General features: G+C 34.2%; 1 protein-coding gene and 1 long non-coding RNA gene across 5 annotated transcripts in view; one reads left to right on the top strand and one right to left on the bottom strand.

Moving 5' to 3' along the window:
• The window catches only part of LOC143239817 (uncharacterized), a 138,305-nt gene that overhangs the window by 29,621 nt on the left and 81,347 nt on the right, over nucleotides 1-27,337 (top strand). The window lies entirely within an intron of this gene.
• LOC143237159 (protein Wnt-11b-2-like) overlaps nucleotides 3,659-27,337 on the bottom strand; it is a 57,246-nt gene continuing 33,567 nt past the window's right edge. For 3 of the 4 annotated variants that reach the window (XM_076476108.1, XM_076476107.1, XM_076476106.1), the window contains exons 4-5: nucleotides 12,242-12,534; nucleotides 3,659-12,012 (exon numbers count right to left, since the gene is read on the bottom strand). In XM_076476108.1, the coding sequence (XP_076332223.1) occupies nucleotides 11,838-12,012; nucleotides 12,242-12,534 (468 nt within the window). In that variant the 3' untranslated portion in view covers nucleotides 3,659-11,837. The remainder of the gene's footprint in view (nucleotides 12,013-12,241; nucleotides 12,535-27,337) is intronic. The other variant, XR_013019894.1, reaches the window with a different exon arrangement.

Below are 27,337 nucleotides of genomic sequence, written 5' to 3'. Positions count from 1 at the left end.
ACAGTATTCAGTAGACACATAAGAATTATCACTGAATACCTATTCTGGTACAACCACTTGTAAGGTTGATCATTGAATGCCTAATTTGGTACAACTACTTGTAAGGCTGATAATTGAATACCTGCTCTGGTACAACCATTTGTAAGGATTATAATTGAACACCTACTCTGGTACAACAACTTGTAAGGCTGATAATTGAATACCTACTCTGGTACAACCACTTGTAAGGATTATAATTGAATACCTACTCTGGTACAACAACTTGTAAGGCTGATAATTGAATACCTGCTCTGGTACAACAACTTGTAAGGTTGATCATTGAATACCTACTCTGGTACAACAACTTGTAAGGTTGATCATTGAATACTTTCTCTCATTATCAGTTGTTGATGAACATCTAATTCGTGACAATTACCACTGATAGTTTTCAGATACTACTATATTATCTGATAGCAATTATAGCAAACAAATATTTTCAACACTCGAATAAAGCTGAAATACTTTTATTAAAAACGCTATACACACGAACAAAGCTGCACAAACAATAGAACCAAATGGCAGACAAGGATAGTCGTACAGCAATGTTTGTCACACCAAGTATACGAATAACGTTGTATACAAACATTACACCAACTACAATAGTCGTAGATAAGCAGCATAGTCTGTCACACCAAGCATATGAACAAACTTGTACAAACATTACATCAACTACAATAGTCACAGATAAACAGCATAATCTGTCACACCAGGGATACGAATAACGTGTATACAAACATCAGGCCAACTACGATAGTCATAGATAATCAACTCAGTTTGTCACACCAAGTTTAGGAACAAAATTGTACACAAACATTACGCCGACTACAATAGTCATAGATAAGCAGTAGAATCTGTCTTATACGCCATGTATATGGACAAAGTTGTAAAACCTTTAGGCTGAGTACGGTAGTCACAAAGTCTAACATTAAATGTACAAATAAAGCTGTTAAAATGTTAGATTGACTAGGAAAGCCATATAGGCAGTAAAATATGACGCACCATACATATGAACAAAGTGGTGAAAGTTTTAGGCTGACTAGGACCAAATAAATGCAGCAAAGTCTGTCATTTCTTTAACGAAAACCCGTCAGTTTTGTTCTTAGAAATTTCTAGGCCTATAATGATTTTTTTAAAACAACAAACAAGGAGGTGGACAGCAACATAAGTCACTCTTCTCAGATTATTATCTCTTTCTTTTCATTGTCTGACCCACTTATTCTTTATTTCTTTCTGATACTTCACTGTACCACTTCACGTATATTCCACATATGCTGCGAACGTGAAGTGAGTGATACCACAGTAAATAATAACTTTCACGTATGTTTATTTTGGTTTGTTAACTTACACGTGTAATGGGACACAGGGTCACTGATTATAGAAATAACTAAAAAATAAAGTCAGTAGAAATAACTGCGAAAACTAGATTTTTTGGAGGAGATAAAAAATACGACAGAACTTCATCTCATAACTGAAAACAAAAAGCACATCATTAAATCATTACAAAATAACATTCATTATATAATGAAATTTCGTTTCATGTCACTTTTAATCTGCTGAAGGTACGTATAATAAAAATATCCAATCAAAGTTAAAAATTGTAACTAGACCGGTTTTACGTCATTCTAAACCTGGAAGTGCTTTAAATCTTCCAGAGGCTTAAAATAATAATTTAATCCAATTAAAAGGCTGAAAAACTTGATTTTTATGCAGTTAGTTAACAGTCCAATATTCTTGTGTAATGAGTTCAATATGAGGATGTGAACAAACACACCAGAATCAAGTACAGATAACAAAAACTGGTATTGGTAGATATTATACCATGCAGCCAGCCTTCGTATGGTCACTATTATCAGTCATGGAGCCATATAGTTTTAATACATTACACTTTTCAGCCAATCGTAGTATGGTAAATGTTATCAGACGTGGAGTCATATAGTTTTAATACATTACACTTTTCAGCCAATCTTGGTATGGTAAATGTCATATAGTTTTAATACATTACACTTTTCAGCCAATCGTAGTATGGTAAATGTTATCAGACGTGGAGTCATATAGTTTTAATACATTACACTTTTCAGCCAATCGTAGTATGGTAAATGTTATCAGACGTGGAGTCATATAGTTTTAATACATTACACTTTTCAGCCAATGTTGGTATGGTCAATGTTATCAGACATGGAGTCATATAGTTTTAAGATATTATACTCTTGGTATGGTCACTGTTATCAAATACCGAATCAAATAGTTTCTTTCCTACAAATTCCCATTTAAAGCTGTTTTAGAACACATAAAATTCGTTTTTAACACAGTATGTAAGTGTTGTTTCTTGTCAGAAATGTTAATATATTGTCTCTTCTTTTATCATTGCTTTCAATTTGTGCTGTTCGAATTTATAAGAATTAGATTTAACACAATAGGACAAAAATTCTGATCTAAAATGGATGAAGTCAAACTCATGGATTAGCTGGCTCTACTGTACTAGTCAAACAAATACACTTTAGAGTATGGAAACCAAGGAAGGTATTCATGAAAGCTGAACTTAATATCTCTTTACTCGTGGAACTCGAATGCCTGCAAGGTCGTTTTAGAAAGAGTTGAGGTCTGACTGCATTAATTCTTTGCAACGAATCACATTTAGTGAATAGAAAAAAAAAACATATATAATAACCCGTATGAATTTCAATGGCATTGATACAGTTCTTGTAGGTGTAACTAATATTTATGATTAATAGTGGAGAAAATTACGTGGTTCCTATCTCATACTTTTGTTTGTACAAAAGATGCTTCTGACGTTACTAAGTTGATTACAATGTAAATATTCACATGTCCAAGAAAATCCCATAATGTGCTATAGGTCTTAAAATAAGACTTTTCAATGGTCAGCTCTTCACCATCCTTGTAGCGTGACACTAGGAGACACCACGAACCAGATAAATGTCTGTGATCTTATCACAGGTCGTGCCTATCTCAAGCATAATAAGACCCGATGATTGTACACACTCTAACTAAACCGTCTCCATAATGGTCAAATTCAAGAATGTTACAATAAGTATACCGTTTACTACTGGATTTCCAGATGAACCACTGATCTGCTTAATGATATTTCTACCAATTTTGGTGATTCCAACAAAAGTCCAAATGGACTGTGCAGTTATGTTCAGTAACTTAAGGCTCGTTAGCTTGCTGTCTAACTGTCCAAGAAGATGCTGTTTGGTTTTAAATAAATTCATTGTTGTATTCACTTATTTAGTTGTAATATAAGTCTGTAGTTAAAATAGCATGCTGAACATAAAAATTCACGATTATTTCACGCAAATTTTACGTGTTATTATTGGGTTTATCGACAGGCAATTTCGATCTCTTGATGGTTGAAAATAGTAAGTTATACCATGTACCTGGAGGAACACAGTGAATCTCAAAACTGATTTGCAATAAGTACTTCTAACGAACTAGTATGGAAAGCTGTTCTGTTAAGTTCAAGTTTTATCATAAGGACTGTAGTAAAGATAGTAAATTAGAAGAGCATTTTCGAGATTTGGCTTGAAGTAATGAATATCCCATAACACATAAAAATACGACATATTTACAAAAAAATTACAGACAATGACACATAAATATACCAATACTTTATTATGAAGCTTAAATAATTATTTTTACATGTCACAAAATACTAGTGGACACTATATATATATATATATTTATATAATGTATATATTACAAACATGTGCACAATATTAACACATTGTCACCATTCATATGTAAATAGCACTATCAGTTACACTTCCATGTGGAATAATAATGTTAACACAGACACAAAAACACAACAAACACTAAAATTTCACGTAATCACATTAAAATCTAAGACTCGTCTAAAGAACACGTGAATGATAACAGATTACGAAGTCTCTTTCTCTATATTTATATTTGTATGTACACTATGATCTACTTAATTCTTTAATGTTGTTTTAATATAATCCGTAGTTTTTCGGAGTAAGTATATTTTTATGCAATTCACAAAGAGACAAGAGTAGGATTCACACTTGTTGAATTTACAACAGAAGAGACTCAGTACTAAGTTATAGAAAACACACAGGCTAACTTCGATACGGGTAAATACAGACAGTTTTCAAGAAATACTCTGTGTAGAAGTGTATCTTTCAGAAGTTTTATTTTAGGCTAGACAAACAGTCACATTCGGTGAGTGTATTAACTTACTCCTGTAATCAAGATAGGAAATTAGTTTATTGTGAATTTCCTTCAGGAGCGGAAATTATTTATATTTATTGTATTCTCATTAAAATTCAAATTTATATAATCCATCTATCTTCATTTTTCATACAAGTCTACTTAGTACAATAATATATACATAGTCATTTTATCTGGAGCAGTTGCAGTGACAGACATGCATTATAAAACTATTTGTTCCATTTTCAGCTATTATTATTATTATTGCTGAAAACTGACATTATGGATGAAAAAACCGTTAAATCTGTAATGAATCTGGGCGGGGGAGTAGAGACGTGCTGCTTATTATATACCACAATTTCAATAAATGTTATTTATATAAGTAACTTAATATTGAGGTACATCAGACAAAACTATCAATCGAAGACTGGTTAATGTTTCTTACCATTTAGATAAGTTGTTTTTTTTTAACACCCACTTGACTCACTTAGGGTTAAACAAGAAGAATATTTATTTACCTTTTTAAATAACAACGGGAAATAAATTACATTTCAGCAAAACATTTCACATGGGTAAAACATGAACAAAACATTATATCAGACTAGCGCCACTTCACATGTTAATGTCAAGAAAATAATAAAAAATGGGTAATCATATCAAAATACTTTACTTCGTAAACGGTTAAAGAACTAGGTCTGACTTGTACCTGCTGCAGGTCGGATGAAAAATAAAAACAGAAGCAAGTTGACCCCAACTGTATAAAATATCATGTAATTTTTTTGTTGTTTACAAACATATATCACATTTTTATACGTTTGACCTTTTAAGTGTTTCTTAACTTGACTCGTTTTTTTATACTTAGATGTTTAAACAAACGGAGAGAAAGATATATATATATAACGTTGCAAAAAATACGGTGTTATGAAATATTTCGAGGCCATTTAGAGACTTTCAAGGCTAAATAATCGGGCCAACACAGTCTGTACTCGAGAGGAAGTTATGTTCACACAGTATCCAACTTCAGTTGCAAACGTGAAAACAGTATCTAGGAACATAACAATAAATATAATAAAACAACACATACGCTTAAAACAATGGTAATTCTTATTACAATTGTTATATCTCTTGGCAGTGTTTCGTTTTCTCTATTATATACAAGTAGCACAAGTCAAAATCATTTACGGCGCTAGCAAGAATGTAGTTCATCAAAGTAAGTTCGTTTCTTCATGAAACTAAAACACACTTTTCTGTCTTAGCCCTGAAGTGTTTCTGCGAACCGCTTAGAAGCAAATGTTTCTTCAATTAAAATTTTTAATTATGAGATGTCGTAATAGCTTACTTGTTACGTGAAACGGGCTTCCGTTGTAATCGATTCCGTCATGAATAACTAGTTTTGTTTACTGTGAAAGTTCTTATGTCTGCGGTATACTATATACGTGTGAATAAATGACACTACCTTTTATATACAAGAGTAAAACATATAGAGCACTTAGTTAATACACAGCGTGTAAATTGTATAATCAGTGTCTCAGAGTTACATAGAAAATCACATAGAAAGGAAGCACTTGTTGTTGATTTCAGCGACTGATAAATATCATGTTTTCTTTCCCATTATAAAAACATTGTCATAAATTATACAGAGATATTTTTAGCGTTCTGTGTAAGTGATAATTTTTTCTGAAATGTGTTACCACCCGCTTGAACTTCTATAAGCTATGAAATGGATTGAGCCTCTCCATAGTTTTATTAAATATGTTTTATGAGATTCTTAAATTATTTTAAAAACCCTTAACATAAAATCCTCAAAGAAACCGACAATTTATATAAGGTTAATGTAAAAGCAGAATTTTCCACGAGATCATTTAAGAATCTGACGACATTTCCAAATTTGTGTGAGAGGATCCAGTTGGATGAAACTGGCGGTACACGTCCCTGATTTAGCCAATGTGTACAAAATTCATAACAAATATGAGATGTCTACAAAGTTTTCTCTCTCGAAAAAAACGTTGTCTTATGTTTGGTTTCCTAGAATATCGTATTAACGCAACATATTTTTTTTTATAATTTCCAAGAGTATCTTTCTCCTAATGAAATGCAATCTCTTTGAAGAATTAGCAAGCCGATTAATCCGTCAGCAATTAACGTTTCTACAAACACCATAAAATGGAATTGATCCATGTACCGTAATAGGAAAAGAGAAATAAAAAATGCTAGTGGTTACATCATCTGCAGCGACATCTCTCGTCAAATGCCCTTTAGTTTAGCTACTTTAATTCACATATTGATGACTTCGTTCTTCATTTCCTATTCCCAGTTATAATATCTTAGCAACAAGCTATTGCGAAAACAGATAACATTGATGAAAGCCAGCATACAACTGAACCAGACGAAAAATAAATTGGTGTCGAGAAACATATGTATGAAAATTAATATAAAACTTCAAATCACGCTCACACAAAACTACTACATTACATGGTTATAACGAAATAAGTGTTTACCCAAGTGAACGTACGTTGGTAACACAATGTTGTGGTTTTATATATTACTAAGGGAATTTCATTAAAATAACAAATAATAATAATAACTTTTGTGAAAATAATGTATAGCATTTAGAGGATTTTACTTAAATATATAATGTCATATTAATGGCTTAAATATTTTGAAATTTTTACACGAAATATTACAACTACCTAATTTTATTATTATTATTTTTTGTACAAAACTTGTTTCCTACCTCTTATCTGTTCAATGTATCATTGACAAATAATATTTGGAAATTGTCGTCATTTGAACCGTTTAAAAATAATTGAGAACACTTCGCTTGTATATTTAAAAATGAATAAAATAAACAACAACAAAAATACTGTTTTGTCTTCCCGAGATTATGGCATTACACTCTCTGAAGGCAAACATATTCCCGAGATTATGGCATTACACTCTCTGAAGGCAAACATATTCCCGAGATTATGGCATTACACTCTCTGAAGGCAAACATATTCCCGAGATTATGGCATTACACTCTCTGAAGGCAAACATATTCCCGAGATAATCGCATTACACTCTCTGAAGGCAAACATATTCCCGAGATTATGGCATTACACTCCCTGAAGGCAAACATATTCCCGAGATTATCGCATTACACTCTCTGAAGGCAAACATAACTTCTCGTAAGTAGAGTAGTATTCTACTACTTATGTAATCTTAGTTTCATCAAAAATATTATTTATTTGTAATTATGAAAATTATTTGGTATTCTTAATTTATTATATAGAGTTAGGACTAGCTTTAATCTCTTAACCTGGCTGAACCTTGTGAAATATTATTGGATTTACGGAAGACAATATCGCCAACAGTTAAGACACCAAACAGGTATTTAGAATTAAGAACAAAGCTACACAATGAGCTATCAAACTGTAGTTTCTAGCGATGTGAGTCTGCAAACATACCGCTGTACTACTGGGGAACAGCGCTCACCTGAAGAAGAAACAATGCAATTTTAATAATATAAATTTTAGCTTCCTGATATTTCGTACTCCTATTTAGACTGGTATATTACAGTAGCTACATTAATAACTGCTATATTATTAGTATTTATCTATTTTTACAGCTTGCTTTGGTCAGAAGTTATTGATAATTGTGGTTTGAGTTGAATTATTTGTTTTCAGAATGAAATAATGCAAAAACGAAATAACTACAGTACGATAAGGTCATTCAAATTATAAACTAACAACAACAACAAATTTGTTGTTAAGCAAGTAGTGGTTCTAAGAAAGACTCAAGATAATTGGTTGTTTACGTTGTATTGGGCAAGCTAAAGATATACTTCTAGTTTTGATTCTGAAGCATTACTGTAACCACTTTTAATATGAGGTACAGATATACATACATAACAATTAATCCTTTTAATTTTGTTATTGGATCGGAAATGCTCTGCACGAAAACATGGTATACAGGGATGTTTACATTTACTTCGGAAAATCTTAAAAACAAAACAAATTTCCATTTGAATACGCTTCATAAGTGTTTCAAAACAACAATAAAACGTTTGGTTCTTAGAAAGTTGTTTATTGGTCGGGTATTTCACGTTTTATCGAGTCACTGAAAGTTTACATCAAACAGTTATATTAATTTTTTGTCACGAGGATGAATGTAAACGGTTCGATATGTTTTGTTTGTTTTTGAATTTCGCGCAAAGCTACTCGAGGGCTATCTGTGCTAGCCGTCCCTAATTTAGTAGTGTAATACTAGATGAAAGGCAGCTAGTCATCACCACCCACCGCCAACTCTTGGGCTACTATTTTACCGATGAGTAGTGGGATTGACCGTCACATTTTAATGCCCCCACGGCTGAAAGGGCGAGCATGTTTGGTGTGACGGGGATACGAACCCGCGACCCTCAATTTACAAGTCGAGTGCCTTAATCATTTGGCCATGCTGGGCCATAAACGGTTCGAACGATGACGTGAAGTTTCAGTGACTTTCAAAAGAAAACGTTTTGAATGTTTTACAAATAACCAAACTACTTAATTGTGATGAAGTAGTCACAAATATGTAATGCCCCAGTTGAAGATAACTGGTTTAACTAAAAGTAATTAGCTTGGTCTACCCTGAAAGGAGATGAAAGAATTTTCTCAAATATCTCTGATGGGACAAACTGTATTTTAGACGATGGCCTTCGTAAACAAACTTATAAATAACTAACATACCTGTTCTTAACCCAGTATCAGATAATGACATCTGTCCTCATTGCTTCGTGGTGACTCAGATGCAGGTCTGAAGACTTATAACTCTAAAATTCTGGTTTCGAGATGAGCAGTGGCCACAGCAAAGCTAACCCATTATTCTAACTTTGAACTTCAAAATCAAAACAATTCGTCCTTATTACCAGATAAATATGGTGCCTTCGGTTTAGATTGGATTTGTTGACTTCAAATAATAAGAAATAGGTTTTGCTAATTTAAGATGCAATTGAGATACTTGAAAAACGGAAGATTAGCTTAACAACTCATGTTTCGACAAAAAGATGCCTTTGTGATTTCAGGTGGTAAATGGAATGACTTTGAAACATTTACGTCAGTCAGCAATGTGTTTTGAAAGTACGACTAATACCTATATATTCCTTTATTTTTAATAAACAAAACATATGTGTTGTTTTACATCACCTGAACTTTCAATTAGGATTTCAACTACATTGTGAAATTGTTTACTGAAGTTTTGGAAAAAAAAAATCACTACCAGATATATTTTGAAATTTCAAGTCAACATGCTTTTGTTTCAAGTTTTATAGATTCTAGCTACAATAAAAAGAAATTATTCAAATTATTAAAATCACGACCCCCCAGTGGTACAGCGGCATGCCTGAGGACTCGAACCGTTAGAAACTGAGTTTCGATACCCGTGGTAGTCAGAGCACAGATATTCAATTGTGTAGCTTTGTGCTTAATTACAAACAAAATACTAAAACCATATTTGAAAGTTGCTGGGGTAGTAATTTCAGTTTTAAAATATTTAATAAAATATATTTTATTTCTGTATCTGTGCCCCCCAGTGGCACAGTGGTATATCTGCAGACTTACACACTAAAAACCGGGTTTCGATACCCGTGGTGGGCAGAGCACAGATAGCCCATTGTGTAGCTTTGTGCTTAATTCTAAACAAACAAACAAACTGTATCTGTATTTAAAGACAAATATATAAATCGATTCGTATAAAGAACACCACTATCACCATTACACTCTGAAATATTCCTATGCGATTTCCAAAGTGTAGAAAACTTTTAAAAAATCAGATTCTAAAGTATCAGTTACGAATTTTTGTACTACATTTAACATCTAACAAAATGGATTTGATATAAAACTGCGTGCAATAAGTTGAATGTTATGCTTAGAATTTTAAACGACAATTCCAGTCATTTGTATATGTTTACCTAAATATAAATGAGTTTGAATGTTTAGCATGGGAGTAATCAACTGTGTACTGTTGCTTTTTGTTTTACACAGAACCAAATGGTACTATAAGCACTGAAAAAACACTTTCATTATTACGTTAAAAAATTATTATAACACAGGCCTGCGATGGTTTTATTATTTTTACAATTTTACATGTTCTACAGTAATTTCTGCATGCTGAATCCAAAAATGATATACATTTTTCTCTATCACGTACAGATTTACAAAACGTCTTACGTACTTTTACATAAGTGAAACGTTTTCACTAAAATTGGATCAAATTTTGTTACGCTTAAAATGTTGACAACCACTTACTATAGATTTCTCTACACCAATCGAGACTTGAGAGTCGTACCGACCATTCTAGAGCCCAAACATAACAAATATAAAAATTACAAAGTGTTTATTATAGTAAACGAAAAAATAATTTGATCTGGGTAAGAGTTTGTAAAAAATCTTAACGTGAGGAAAGAACACAGAGAATATTATTTTCGAAATGCGTAGCCGATATGGAAAATTCATTATTAAAATCAAAACAACTTTTATAAAGCTCAAATTCACAGGCCAGTGCGTAATCTATGACAAGAATCCACAAATTTTCCCAACACAAGACCCCTCCCCCAGAACATTTCGAGTCCTGATTAAGTCCCCCACCCAACCAGTCTACAGATACTGAGTACCTTAACACTACTGTGTATTTGCAATGAATCCCCGAACAACACTTTCCTGTCAGTACCCGGGATTCTCGACCACTAGTTTTGGAACCTCTGATCTATGATCTATAAATAATAGGAATAAAATACATAATGAATGGTGAAATTGAAACACTGTGTTAAGGCGTACAATACATAACTTATACAATATGTTATGCTTACCAACACGACAATGACATTTATGCTTAACACAAATATTTGGTTCTATGTCTTCAATCTTTGGTTGAAGCCCTGTCGACTACTTCATGATGTAATGGACGTCGTAGCTATTTACAGTGTGGCTAATGCAAGTAGGCCCCCTGCCTACTGTGTCTAGTTTGGCGCGTTTAGAATAATAAGAAGAGGTACGTGGTCCATGGTCCACGTCTCAAATAAAATATAACTGTAGATTAAACTACGTGGTAAACGTCCATTCTGTCAGTTTGACTTTTTATTTTTTTCTCTGGACGACAACGCTCGGTCAACTCCTTTGTCCACTGAAACACTCTGTATATACGTTACAATCTTACGACTTAGTATGACATTGTTTGAAATAATAATAAAACATTACTTTTATCGTTTAGTCACGTAAATCACATTGTCAGTTTCCATATGTCGACCGTGAAAGTGACGATTGCAGCAAACACCGACACAGGTATTATCTTCATGAACGATGTCGGCCATCATATCCGTCTATAATTAAAGTACAGGCACGACTTATTGTGCTATTTATTGACATAAAGAAAAGAAATATGTACTGTACACTTAGCATCATCCAGTCACAAGCTTGTTGAAGCCTTGTCATATCTTGTATATAGAGGACACTATGTTTTAACTATCTTGTTGACGTGTTGATAGTTATACGCCTTGTACTAATGTGTTGCACATGGCCCGGGTGTTACTGGTATCAGTCCCTTGTTGTATCCACTTTGAAATTTATATATTACACTTAACAATGCTACTACTGAATGTGTCACTTACATTCATGGATATCTACCTGTGTCCAACATTGTTCACATTTGACGTAACAACACAAATAAAATTTACAGTGACACTGTTCCTCTTTTTTCATTGTATAAGTCCTATAACCTCGTCCGCAGCACATTGAGTCACAGCTGTCAGTATCGTCGGAAGTAGCATTACACCTCCTGGCAACAACAAAATGAAACAATGCCATTATTATCCTGTTCCAATAACATAAAACGTATTTAATTACGCTAACAAAATTACCTGATACGAAGCTAAATGAAGAAACAGATACAACAGCTATGTTTTAACTTGATTTAAATGAATGTAATTAAATGTCAGTATTCAGCAGAACGTCCAACATGGTTGAATAACAAACTATCTACAACAAGTCTAAAATCATCATCTCACCTGCCTACCGTGCCAATCGAACCGACCTTTGGATTTGGTAAGCAGTAATCAGGAGATTTGGTGATGTAAACAAGGTCCTCATTTTGGTATAATCCCTGTTGGACGTTCACCTGAAGTAGTTTTGGCTGTTTCTTGATCCCGTGACTCATAACTTCAGTAGCCACGTTGTACTTCTGCCTCAGATGTTCTCCAATAACCTGGAACCTTGGTAAACCTTTCCAACAGGTCTTGATGTTACAAGAGCCGGACACGCCGTGACATTTGCACTGGGTCACCAAATTGGCACGCAAAGACTGGGGAGGAAATACAATTACATATTTAGACATTTATCTAAATTATGGCAAATGCTTCAAGATATACTGAAAAAAAGCATACATTTAAAAGCATTTACAATAAATAACAAATTTTGCAATACTGTAGTGCATACCGAAAAACATCCGAATATATTACAGAATGAATAAGAATTCTAATATAAAGCTTCATTTTTTACAGCATTACAATGTGTTTAGATCACACGAACATAAACTAACTTATACATTGAATTATTAAATACATATCTATACATATATTTTTACTTTAAAATCTCACGTTGTATTTTTACATGCTGCTTTATTTTACATAGCATTCATATAGCAGTAAGCCTAAAGTATTACAACACTAAAAATCGGATTTCGAGAGCCGTGGTAGACACAGACCACATAGTGAATTGCGTAGCTTTGCGTTTAACGACGAATAAACAACCCCATTCAGTTAGTTTTCTTTGTGTTTTCAGATATGTTAAACGGAGCACGTGTTATAACATACGAAGTATTCATTAACGAGAAATACATATATATTATAGTGTATTACTATAATAGATTCTCTACGTTCTGTAACAAAAAAGTCCTTGGTCTCTACTTTCTATTATTTTTATGATTTAATAACAATAATAATAAGAGTGTCTTCAGAAACTACAAAAACTAAAATCTTTGAGCCTAGCATTGGTTCGAAATTTGTCACCATATATGTTCGCCCTTTCAATCGTAGGGGCGTTATAATGACGTTCAACCCCACTTTCCCTGACAAAAAGGTAGCCCCGAGCTGACAATGTTGACTAATTAACTTTTTTTCTAGTCCAGGGATTTCCAACAGGCGGCACGCAGCAGGGTCATGTGCGGCCCGCGAAGGTCTATTGAAAAATACATCTACTTTTTTTTTTTTTTTTTGTAGTGAAGAATTGAAAAATTCTGGCTTGCGAGGTTAAAATGCATGAAAGCTCCAACTGAGATTCACTAAAGAAACTTTAAAATTTATTTTCAAAGTTTGTTTAGAAAACAACGACTTGGCCCACTTTCCAAGTTGTCAGCAATTAACAGAACAGTTCAAAGATAACTAGCTACTTGATTTTTCAGAACTTTGTGTAATTATTGAAGATATCATAGATGAGTTTCACGCAAGATTCGAAGAAAGAATTTGAAATCCTAAAAGAGCAAGATAGAGCTGTTCAATAATCCTCTTTGTGTTGACATAGAAAATCAACAAGTTGACATTCAACTTGAATTATGTGAATTGCAAGCTGATCCATTTCTGTAAACCAGACAAGAAAAAGAACCAGATTTCTTTAAACTACTTTCAAAAAAAGTCGATTTCCAATTCTGCGTGCTTTTAGACAGAAAATGACATCAATGTTTGGTAGCACATACATATGTGAAAGTGTGTTCTTCACGATGAAATTCATTAAGAACCACAACAGAAGTCCCCTCACGGATTCTTCTTTGCTTTACCTCCTGAGACAAGCAACGACAGAACTCTATGTCAACATACCCGCTTTGGTCAGTGCTGCTGAGCGACCCCAAAGTTCACGTTGAAAATTTTATGTCCTTACTACGTTAAATATCATAGATATGTTTGCTATTCTAGTTTCTTTTATATGCAACATTTTTTCATTAAATTTATTTATTACGTAATTGAACATGTTTAAATTACATTTTCCTTTTATTTCCACAATGAAATACATCTTTTTTTTCACAAATATGCCCGACCAAATATTATGTAACGTAAAGCAAGTCACATTCAGATTAACTCCTTTCCCAATCGTAACTCATTTTACCATGTTGAAATCACATAAATTAACCCTACCATGGATCTATTTACTCTTTAATTTGCATTACGTAATACACCAACAAGCCCTAATTTGACAAAAATATAATGCCGCCCGCCACTAGACTCGTGAATATAGCTGTGGCCCTCGGGCACTCTTAAGTTGGAAACTCCTGCTCTAGTCCATCACTTGTAAACCAGAGACTGAGAGCACAGACAGCTCACGAGTAGCTTTTCGCGAAGATTAATAAAGAAACAAACGAAATGCTCTAGCAAAATTAATTTTGAGGTCGAATGAAGTACTTTTGGCATTAGAAAGAGAAATGAATAAGTAGTTTACAGATAATGAAACATAAGCCATACAAAAAACATTATTAGATATTGGAGCATTCCTTACACCACTAAAAGTTGATGGCAAAACGCCATGTTTATCAAGCTTCTAAGCTTCAGAATGTTTTATCAGTAGTATTCATGCTAGACTAATCTTGTTTAACTTTTTGCTTTTATCCTTGATATGATCTTTGACATTGTGATGTCAGCTAACCCATAGCGTCATATCTAAAAGACTCTAAAATGGTGTGGCCATCCTGGATGAGCCTCTTGAATATGTAACATGTTCAAACGTGTTGCAGTCGCCTTCAGATATATTAAGCAATTATGACGCAATCTAGACTGACCTTCGGACACAAGATGGTGCCATTCACTGGGTTTAATTTTGTGTGAAACTCAAAGCGAATAAATAAACGAAATTCTCTGAGAAAGTTAATTTTGAAGCCAAGTGTAGTGAAAACAATAAATTCCCAATTTAACAATAAACAATAAAAACAATAAAAAATATAAACAAAGATAGTTTTTGGGCCTCGACTTTCTTGTAATTTTAACGATTTAATAATATAAGAGAGTATTTTCAGAAAATACAAAACCTAAAATACTTTGGGCTTAAAAAGGCCTGGTGGTTAGAGCTTTCGATTTATAGCTCATGCACAAAGAAAACCTGTAGGAAACTTTTCTAGGTTTTAAACCAAAACGTCCCATATGTCAGATTAATTACTTACTTACTCAGCTAAAGACTTATCCATTGCCTCTTTTTTTTCAAGTATTTCTTTCTGACAAACATGACTCGTCCTCAAGCCTCGTCTCAAAGTTGTCAAACAAGTACAAGGGTGCATTAATAGTAATTGTAATGTTTTTTTGTCTTCTTTGAACATGATTTGAGTCCTGAATTTCTCACGCCGTGATAGTGCTCTATGAACTGCCTTAAAGGCTTAGCCTCGCTAGAAACTCTTTGAAGAACACGTTAACAACTCGACTAATAAAAACTTTTCCATGATTATTAAGATAGTATTACGGTAAGGTCGAATCGCAAGAAAAGTTTTAAACTTCAGTTATGGAATTTTTTTTGTTTTAAAACAAAACAAAAAAGAAGGGAAAATCTAACCGTGAAAAATAACATGAGTATGAAATAAAGAATTATTATGGAGGACTAAATTAATTATACGTTTAACATTGCCGTAACATAATAAAAGTGCTGGGTTACTACGAATTTTGCATAAAGCTACACGAGGGCTATCTGCGCTAGCCATAACTAATCCAATAGTAAAAGACTAGAGAGAAGGCAGCTAGTGATCACCACCCACCACCAAATCCTGGGTTACTCTTTCATTAACGAAAAGTGGGGTTGGCTGTCATATTGTAAATCTCCCCACGGTTGAAATGGTGATCATGTTTGGTGGGACAGGGATCGAACCGCGACAAGAAGAATGCAAGTCAAACACTCTAACCACCTGACCATGCCGAGTCCTAACAAAAGTGAAGGCTAATATAAAAAGGAATTGTCTATGACAAAAAGAAATAGCCTGCGACGAACCGTTAATCCACGAGAGAGTTGTTGATAAGGCCAAATGATACGCTTCCAACCAAAAGATTCATTCCAATGACCTGGTTACCGTTAATAATTGTGACTTCGTAGTTCAGCCTATTTTTACCTGAGCATCTTCCAGGAAGATGGTCGGGACATGGTGCATCATAGTGTTTTCTGTCATAGATGTTTTCCCTTTGTGTCATTCACAATACAGAATACACAAATGATTCCAAAGCATACAAGAGCCTTCGAATGAAAATAAAAAAAAACATATTAAGAGCTAGGTTTCAGTGAGATTTATAGTTTATCTGTAGGATTATCAAAACTCTGGGCAAATACTTCATAAAATAAATCGCAAGCAATACTGAAAGTAAACTATGTGTCTTTAAGACAACAAGGACAAATTGGCCCGTGACTTTTCAACCGATCAATGACGTGACAGGATTCATGGTAGATTGTGTCCACCACTGTGCTATAACAGGTGCCAGGACTTGATTAACGATGTATGACACCACCAGCCACCGCGGAACGTTTGATGATTCAGTGTCTAACAAAGTGTGCCCAGGAAATCAAAAACAGTACAAGCACGGACATTACAGATGCTGATTCAGCCACAGAAGGAACCAACTACCAGTGATACATAATTATTTTCGTTTATTTCTCGTCATAGTAGAGTGTTCTATTTAAACGTCACAAAGATCTATGAAGAATTTTGTACACCGACTCTTGCATTACCTAGACTAACGGATCAATTAGACATTTCGTAATTTTGTCAACGATTAATTGGTACGTTTAAAATATAATTGACTTTTTTACTTCCTATGTGCGTATAAGAGTATAAATGTGTATATGCATATTTAATATTTTTACATTTGAACTGTTGTTTACTTTATTCACGAGCTCTTTATATCTCGTTCTGTAGTTTAAAGTAATGCGGTAGACTGCACATGTGAACCCTCCCTGGGTTGCAGGGTGCGTCAAACTTGAAGAACAAGTGCCTTAAATGCTTTCACTCTGCACGGTGTATGTGTGTGGTCTATCACGTGCTGGTGGTGAATTTCTTGTCTTTACTATTGTTATAACCCAGGGGATAATTATAGCACAATTGGAATACAAAAAAATGCCCTTAAGGAGTTGATTACCAGTGTTCTTTCATTGCATCAAAACAAACTGGTCGTACTCGACCACCCTTTGTCGGTGGTGGTGGTCAGTGTTATTATTGTTATTCATATCTTTCTCTTTCCCTTCTCAGACTTAAGAGGAGTAAACACTTTTCCTGCATGATTAACAAACCAATTAGACTTACAACCCTAGAAACCGGGTTTCGATACTCGTGTTGGGCAGAGCACAGGTAGCCCATCTTGTAGCTATGTACTTATCTTCAAACAAACAAAAACAACGGTAAATAGGAAACCACATTCCCAGGTGGTTGATAATTACATATAAAACAATAAGTACAAAATATACAAACAAATAAGTACAATAAGACCAGAGTAACTTTAATTACTTCCCACGAACATTTTATGAAAAGCACAAAACAGATCTACTAGCTACTTCACGAAAATAGACATGTTTAATGAATCCATGGCAAAAATTGATGTGCAATTAGTTAGTCAAGAAACAAGAAATGTATAAGTAAACGAAGTGAATAAACAGTTAAATATACTTAGTATTTCCTACATTACTGTATGTTTGTGCACTGTTATTTTATGTATGAAGTGTGTTATTTTATGATTTATTGCCTACACGTGTATATATGAGCAGTTCAGATGTTTTCAGGCCCAGAGAATCAACGTGTACCTCTGTGGATATATTTTAATCCAAATGATGAATGGTTTTCTTCATAACCCGCAAAAAAACGTAACGATTTAGTAACGCTGGTGCATGAACCATGGCTTGAGTTGAGATTCGAGTGAAGTCACGTATTTGGTGACAAAACTGATGTAGTATAGAGATTTAAACCAACTCGCCTGGTTTTTGTTTGAGCACTAATCAGCATGAGACAGAAGCCACACAAACAACTGGCTCCACTGTCCTTGATGGACAAGATAATAAAGGAAATGACGTGAAAATTGTGTGAATAATTCTGCAACGTGCATATATCACGTAAACATTGCACCATGTGAGCTCTGTTGTGCGTTTCATTGTTCCAAGTTTGCCGAACAAAAATATATAAAAGTAGAAAGTACCAGAATAAATAAACAAGAAGGAATGTTATACACCTTAGGAAGAGTGGAACTATGGGAAGTTTATGTGTGTGTGTGTGTGTGTGTTTCAGTGTTTCGTTTATATTGTTTTGTAATATTAACAAATACATGTTATATCATCGTATTTATCATTTAAAACGTTAGAATTATTTTAACGGTAGACAATAAAATATATTTTACAACAAATCGGACAAAATCTCCATAATGTATACATGTATAACTATATTATTATAATTAAGCGATCCGGTAGTAGCGTCAACAGTTATAAGCATACAACTGACAACTCTCAGGATGACTCAGCTTAAAATTAATAGCTTTGTAAATAGGTGAATCCACAATGAGTATTGGGTAACATATGTACTTATCTAATGTCAGTCTCTATTAATTAACTTAAAATACATGTATTCTCACGTAAAACGACATATCGAACTTGCACACAGATAGAGAGTTTTCTATTTTTATCATTAGCTTAACTAACACTGAACATTTGGCTCTTCGCAACTCTCTCCTTGGACTCATCAACATACACAACCCGCAAATCAGAACTAGTTCACGTCATGCTCCTTTTGTTCCATAACCCAAAATTCAATACATTACCTCATTCACTAACACATACTGCATACAATTTAAAAGTGGTACCTTTTTACTGGATTGTCTCCTGGGCTCATCAACCTACACAACCCGCAAATCAGTACTAGTCCACGTCATGCTCCTTTTGTTCCATAACCCAAAACCCAATACATCGCCTCATTCATTGACACACACAACACACAATTCGAGCGTGGTGCCCTACTACAGAATACTCTTCCTGTATTAATCAATTTAAACAACTAAATATGTCCACCACTTTTGCACAACCCAAAGGTCAGCAGGGTATCTTGCTCACTAAGATATGCAACTCACAACTCAACAAGACCCTTTACGCTCTATACCTGAAAACCTCACAACACGTTAAAACGTTTTACCAACAAATTTCCATAAAGCATTTTAAACTTGAACAAGTCAGTATTGAACATGGAAATTACAAAACCAGTACCAGTTGAGCAGGATACACACTGTGCCTGATAAACCTCCACCACTCAAAACCGATGAGAGAACATGTACAATGTTCACAACTCATTACCCAACAGGAAATCCCAACTACTAAACTTGTCCCAACTGAACAGGACAGACACTATACCCAATAAATGTGCACTACTTAAAACCGATCAGAGAACATGTACACAACTTAATAAGACATCCGATTGGTACATCTCCACATTTCGTAATTAGACAGTGTATTATCCATTAAACCTCTATAACTCACAGCCTACAGGGCAAACCATACGGTAATTCTTCACAACTTAGCAAAATATTTACGTCGTAATTATGTACAGTCTACAACCTAGCATGGACTCTACGTAATGGTTCTGCATAATTAAGAATCCAGAAGACATCTTACGTCGCAAAGTTACTCAATCTACAACCCATAATTTAAAATCCAGAAAAAATTTTACGTCGCAAAGTTAAGTTGTACAATCTACAACCCATAATTTAAAATCCAGAAGACACTTTATGTTGTAAAGTTAAGTTACGCAATCTACAACCCATAACTGAAAATCCAGAAGACACTTTACGTCGCAAAGCTATTTTGCACAATCTACAACCCATCAGTAATTAGTAATTCTCCACAAACTCCAACTCGGGTTGAAGATTATGTCACAATTCTGATCCCTTAGCTAACTCAGCATAAGATATAACACAACAAAGTGATCAATTAACGATTCATACAAAAATCAACAACAACTTAATTCTGTGCCAGAAGTAAACAATACATGAGATTGGCTGTCGATGAAACGTAAAACAATCCTCAAAAAAATGTTTCAACAAAAACTCTAACACGTGGTAATCGTTTTTTACCACGTTTTTAGAAGAAACAATCTGGAACAAATAAAACGAATTAAGGCTAGTATACTGACTTCGTTCCCAACTCTGAAAAGTTGAACCAGTAAAGCCGTGACACAGAAAAAGCGGCTTGTCTAGTCTTTTAGTAAAGCACTAAAACTAAGAAACTGGAATCACACGATGGACATCAGTTACATTCGAGATTACTCAAGAAATCGGGATAAGTCATGAAGTCCATTCTATCAGACGGTAGAATTCCCAAAACAATCTGAAATTACTTGTTGCTTTGATCATTCATTGGTGGTAAATATTACTTAACTTAACTTGCTTCAATCATTATTACGAAATACATTTAAGAGATGAATATATGTTAACATACGGAATTCCAAAGTGACCTTTTCACATCCTTGCAAGTATGGCTGACACCATAACAATATAAGGTAATTTCGTGGATAGGATGGGACGAGAGTTATTTGCTAAATCATCGAGGCCCGGCATGGCATGGTGGTTAGGGTGCTCGACTCGCATTCTGAGGGTTGCGAGTTCGAATTACTCTCACACTAAAACATGCTCGCCCTTTCAGCCATGGGGGCGTTGGTAAAAGAGTAGTCCAAAAGTTAGCGGTGAGTGGTGATGACTACTTGCCTTCCCTCTAGTCATACACTGCTAAATCAGGGACGGCCAGCGAAATTCAAAACAAACAAACAGATATTTGCTTGGGCCCATTTTCTTATCAGCTTTTATAGAACAAAAAATACGCAGATAAAGAAACGTATTGCCCTGTTCTTGGAAATAAACATAGACAAAGAAACTTGTTTTACTATTTCTGTAATTATTCTTGAGCACCTGAACCTTCACGTGCTTAAAGTTACAATTCTCGAGAACAGAAGTTTAGTATGTATTTATTGTATTTGAATGTATGTCCCTCCAGACCTTTTTTTCTATTAGCCTGATTTTTGAAATTATTCAAAAGAGTTCATATAATCAGTCTGTTGCTGTTTGAATGACGTCATTTTGCGTAAAACATGAACGTTTTACAATAGCCCTGGTCTAAATCACTGTTCGGAATAGATAATATCTCAATTCTCGTTTACAGAAACATGCCACGACTCATGCACTACGTGAGCACTATTACGGCCATTGGTTAGCGGAATGGTTTTCCTTTCAGAAACGTTCGTCTACTTTCAGGTGCTGTAACCGAGAAAGAAAGATGTTATATTGCTTGACCATGTAGCGTAATAACCTTCTGATAAAGTTAAAAAACAAAAATTAAGATAATTAACCGATAAGAGTAAACATCCAAAGTCATTATGATTGGTCTTTTATAAACCTTACTTAAATATTATTACAATTTCAAAAAATTATCAAAAGCCAACTCGGTGCCACAAGACAATACGGTTAAAAAATGTATACGTTTCTGTCCTTCTCCCCAACAGTGGCTCAGGGACAAGTGTGCAGGCTTACGACGAGAAAACTCGTGTTAGGCAGTGTGCAGATAGCTTATTGTGCTGCTTTGTGCCTAACGACTACCAAATATTTAAAAATAACGATATTCTAGGACCATTCACTATGCAACAAAAATTTTGTTCCTGGATAGTATGTGTTATTTCTTCATTGTTTATGTTGTAAAAGTACAGAAAATGGCCATTATTCCTTCAAACTTTGCTTTTGTGACCTGCAAAAGGGGGCGTGATAATGTTACGATCAATCCCACTATTCATTGGTAAAGGAGTAGCCCAAGAGTTGGCGGTGGGTGGTGGTGACTAGCTGCCTTCCCTCTAGTCTTACACTGCTAAATTAGGGACGGCTAGCGCATAATAACCCTCGAGTAGCTTTGCGCGAAATTCAAAACAAACCTGCATAATGAAGTTTAGAAATTAACCTATTTTCTATGTAAAAACGGGCAAATTTGCACATTTTCATTTACATAAGGTCTGAATGAAACAACATATGAATCAAAATTTGCATGTATTTATACTAAAGTTATACAAAAATGTTTAGAAGTGAGTAGTTTTTCGAGATTTGCGACTGTAATGTAAATCACTTTCACGTATCAGCCCCCAAAAATAGCCTCCCATCATGTTTTTGTTATACGCTCTCAGGTCACAAAAGCAAAGTTGGAAGAGAAAAATAGGTCTTTTCCATTTACTTTAGGCATAAGCAATTGGGAAACAACACCTTCTGCCCAGGAACAAGAAAAAGTAAAAATTTTGTTACATGGTGCAATTTAAAAAAATGAATTATCTTACCTGCTCTTCTAAGAAAATTATTTTACATTAAACAATCCAATTTTCAAGCTTCCAGCAACATTGTCAAAAAAATCGGAAATAAAGTACATAGGATTTTGATAAAAAGTAGGTTAAAGTTCAAATAGGGTTAAAGAAAAGTGGCCGAACTATATTCAGAAATTACGTAAGGACAGTTTTACTAAAGCCAGGATAGAATGAATAATAAATGACTTAGATTTTACATAACTGGTTGTTTTCGTAGCTCCTTGGTGCTAAAATTATTAAAGGTCTTACTTTATGACCGCCTAATGTCTTACATTTCATTTACAACTATGTTCGTCAGCAACTTATCACTATTCACTGATAACTCTCATTAGCTGTTTCAATTAGCATGAATGTTTGGTGATGCGATGAGAGCCACAAGCAATACGTGTCACTTAGGGTGAACCAGAAGTACATGCTAGCTGGCACTAAGATTTTATACTCTTTTGATTGGTGGTCAAAAAATTTCATTTATAATTTGCTATAGAGGGTTCACTAGTAGAGAGAGCAAGAGGTTCACCAAATGTTTCTCTCAGGGAGTAATAAGTCCTACAAAACAATATCATTACACACTTTCATTTTTCTCGATTTTGTTTTTCTAGACTGATGTCACCAATTACAGGATATCGGCACGACCTTTCTTCACTTTATCACTGACATGCGATGGTCCTCGGGATCACAATAATATACTGGAAAGCTGTGTGTGGAAACGTAGAACGTGACATTCCCAGCAAAATTCTTTCCTCCAAACAATTAATGATAATAGGGCAACTTTTGAAAAATGAATGAAAATTAGAATAACAAAAAATAAACAAAAAGTATGAAAAGTAAGACTGCCAGGGGGCTTATAATTTGACTATATCTAATTCGCGTACTGTACTGAAAATGTTTATGGAACCACACTGATGATACACACACGGCAGTCACAGACAATAATAAGTTGTTGCAAATGCACAAACGTTATTTTTCTACACAAACCCAATTTGGATTCATCTGTTAAAAAAAGCGTTCTCTTTCAACTTTGTTCTCTCATTGCTTGAAGTATGATTCCCGTATTAGCCTTTATGGTTTGGTCATCTCTTCTAAGCCTCTTTGTATAAATGTGTCTTACAATTCTGAGAAAACGTTCCCAGCTCTTGGACTACTCTTGTCAGAAAAATGGTAGAATTTGACTGTCACTCTTATAATGGCCCCACAGTCTCAATATGCTGTGCACAAAGTAGCTTTTGCCAGTCACATATTTGATTTCTAGGCGTTCGTTATGTGTCGTTTCTCTTTGAGACCCATGAGTACTTTTACTACACTACTGCTGGAAATAGAATGACGTCCTATACTTTTATAGGCGTTACGATGATGTGAATAACAGCTAATTAGGATGTAAACTATCATTATATGATTATTCTCAAACGTATTTCATGTTCGAACAATTGAGGAGAGCAATCATATGCAATACTTGTATTTTATATTCATTTCATTTATTATTAACATGGTTATTTCCAATATTGTATATATTTATTGTTCTTGTTCTAATACAATAAACCCTCTGTCTTCTGTCCACTCTAAGGAATCCAGACCCGAATATTTGCGTTGCAAATCCGTAAACGTACCGTTAACCACCGATGGATTGATAATCCTTTGTCTATAAGCACAAAGCTACACTCGTGCTGTGCCCAGTGAAGGTACAGAAACACGATTTTTAGCGTGATAAGTCTTCAGAAGCATCGCTGAATCACCAGAGGACTAAACATGTCTCACATATTCCCAAATCCTTTACACTGTTCTTATTATGACAGGAAGTGTAAAATTTTATCATAATTCGAAACAAAACGAAAAAGTGAGGAGAATGCTCTTGTTTTGATCACCCAGTTATTAATATAATGACTATTTAGAACAATGATGTTTTGATCACCCAATTATTAATATAATGAGCATTTAGAACACAGATGTTTTGATCACCCAATTATTAATATAATGACTATTTGGAACACTGATGTTTTTATCACCCAGTTATTAATATAATGACTATTTAGAACACTGATGTTTTGATCACCTAATTATTAATATAATGACCATTTGGAACACTGATGTTTTGATCACCCAATTATTTATATAATGACTATTTGGAACACTGGTGTTTTTATCACCCAGTTATTAATATAATGACTTTTTAGAACACTGATGTTTTGATCACCCAGTTATTAATATAATGACTTTTTAGAACACTGATGTTTTGATCACCTAATTATTAATATAATGACCATTTGGAACACTGATGTTTTGATCACCCAATTATTAATATAATGACTATTTGGAACACTGGTGTTTTTATCACCCAGTTATTAATATAATGACTATTTAGAACACTGATGTTTTGATCACCTAATTATTAATATAATGACTATTTAGAACACTGAGATAGTTCTTGGTACATTTCCAAACAACAAAACAGTAAATTACTGTTTGCCCAACAAAGTAAACTTTTATAATGTTTCATTACACTTATCTAAACTAAATACGGTTAGTGCAAGTTAAAGCATTTCGATACATTTGTTCGGTGACGCTAAGTCTCCATCGCATGACAGTAATAAAATGTACACAGATCTTCTGTAGTTCTCACGTTAGTTTCTTTAATTTGTTTGTTTTGGAATTTCGCGCAAAGCTACACGAGGGCTATCTGCGCTAGCCGTCCCTAATATAGCAGTGTAAGACTAGAGGGAAGGCAGCTAGTCATCATCACCCACTGCCAACTCTTGGGCTACTCTTTTACCAACGAATAGTGGGATTGACCGTAACATTATAACGCCCCCACAATTGAAAGGGCGAGCATGTTTGGTGTGACGGGGATTCGAACCTGCGACCCTCATATTACGAGTCGAACGCCTTAACCAACCTGGTCATACCGGGCCTTAGTTTCTTTAAATGAAAATAAATAAATGGCATATTTCCAAGATTATATTTTCAAGTATAAAGTTATCTGTAGCCCGGTAGGTGAGTGGCGACCTTTAAAACTTGTAATACTATAATTCTTGGTTCGATGTTGAAATAAAACAAAAAAAATGAACAAATACAATTTCTGCAGTGATAAAATCTTAAAAGAAAATTGCATTAAGGCCAAGGTGGTCATGAATTATGTTAACAGGATTAAATAATTATAGAATATAATGGGTTACATAATTCCCGGGAACGTAAGTGGTAAACTATGGATTAAGTAATCCATCCTGTTGCTTCTTATCACAATCCCTCTTGATTATAACGTGTACGTTGCCAAACAATTCCACATTCTTAGGAAAACCTACTTCAAAACGTTGAAGTAAATTTATTCAGAAAATTACTTTGAGCACTAATTATTTCCCTATTTAAACTTATTGTATTCTTTAACGCCAGCTATACTGAGCAAGAAACAAAGAGCAAAAAAATATTAAACACGAATACAAAACATCAGATATTAACTTAGCAACACGCCAGTAGTAATACATTGTCTGAGAAAAACCGCGAAACACTTTCCGATAGTTAAAATACGTTACGAACAATGCAGCTTCTCATTCCAAGAAGAACAGATAAGAATAACTCTTGTTTATTAGCCAGCTTATGAATATACCTTGTTCTGATCAATGCCAAGCTTTACTGCTACATTTAGATGTTACTGAACAAGTGGTGCTTTAAATGTATAGATTTTTGAGAACTGTTTACAAACTTAAACAATATTTAAAACTCAGTCTTTAATTTTTTTTTCCTTTTATTTGAGTAATTAAAAATAACAGTGCACAAGTTTCCCTGAGAAAGTACATCGGAAGAATGTATTACATAATCCTGGGAATACATGACCCTACAGATTAAACAAACAGTTATCAATGATCAGTGACATTTATTTAACTATATGAAACGCCTCACGCAGAATTTGCTGTTGATTTACGTTAACCATATTGAGTAGCTCAACCAGAGTTTATTATTAACCTACGTTGACCATGCGAAGTAGCTTATTCCGAAATTTGTTAATTTACGAACTTTTTACTTTTATAGTACTGTTTTTGTTTACATTTCAGAAATTACAATTGAAAATTCGAAATTATTTCAAATTTACATCTTCTTATACAATGGACTACCTACCTTCATTAATGCCATCGCGGAACTCGAACCATGAATTTTAGCATTGTAAGCCAAAAACGTAGAGTTCAATCACCAAGGGTTTACGCCTTTATATCGGTTTCCATTCACGAAATTAACCTTAGTCATAGAAGTACTAAAATGGACCTACCTCGTCGGATTTTTAAACATATTTTGTTATTTATGGAACAACTCTTTGTAAATCCATGATTCTTCATGTTACAGGCTCCTTAATAACATATGAAATAACCTATAAACAAGTACCATCAATACTGCAGTTGGTGGAGTTTACTGTGTATTTTGACGTACTGAATTGATCTATTTAATCCAATTTACTTTTCTCAATTATTTCTACTGATTGTTATATCAAAAAAACGTAAGATTTCTCAATATATTGTATTAATCAGTAATAAACGGTATAGAAACAAGCCGGTGAGTTGAGAGTAAGAATGAGGGGGGGAAAAAACGTTTAGGCGCGGCATGAACAAGTGGTTAGGGTGCTCGACTCGTAATCCGAGGCTCGTGAGTTACAATCCCCGATACATCAAATATGCTCGCCCTTTCATCCGTGGAGGTATTATATTGTGATGATCAATCCCATTATTCGCTGGTAAAAGAGTAGCCCAAGAGTTGGCAGTGGGTGGTGATGACTGGCTGTCTTCCCTATAGTCTTAAACTGCTAAATCAAGGA

Source organism: Tachypleus tridentatus, chromosome 13, assembly GCF_004210375.1.
Source record: "Tachypleus tridentatus isolate NWPU-2018 chromosome 13, ASM421037v1, whole genome shotgun sequence".
In the NCBI taxonomy this organism is placed as follows: domain Eukaryota; kingdom Metazoa; phylum Arthropoda; class Merostomata; order Xiphosura; family Limulidae; genus Tachypleus; species Tachypleus tridentatus.
The sequence above is the reverse complement of the archived record's forward strand: the minus strand, read 5'-3'. Positions and strand labels throughout refer to the sequence as shown.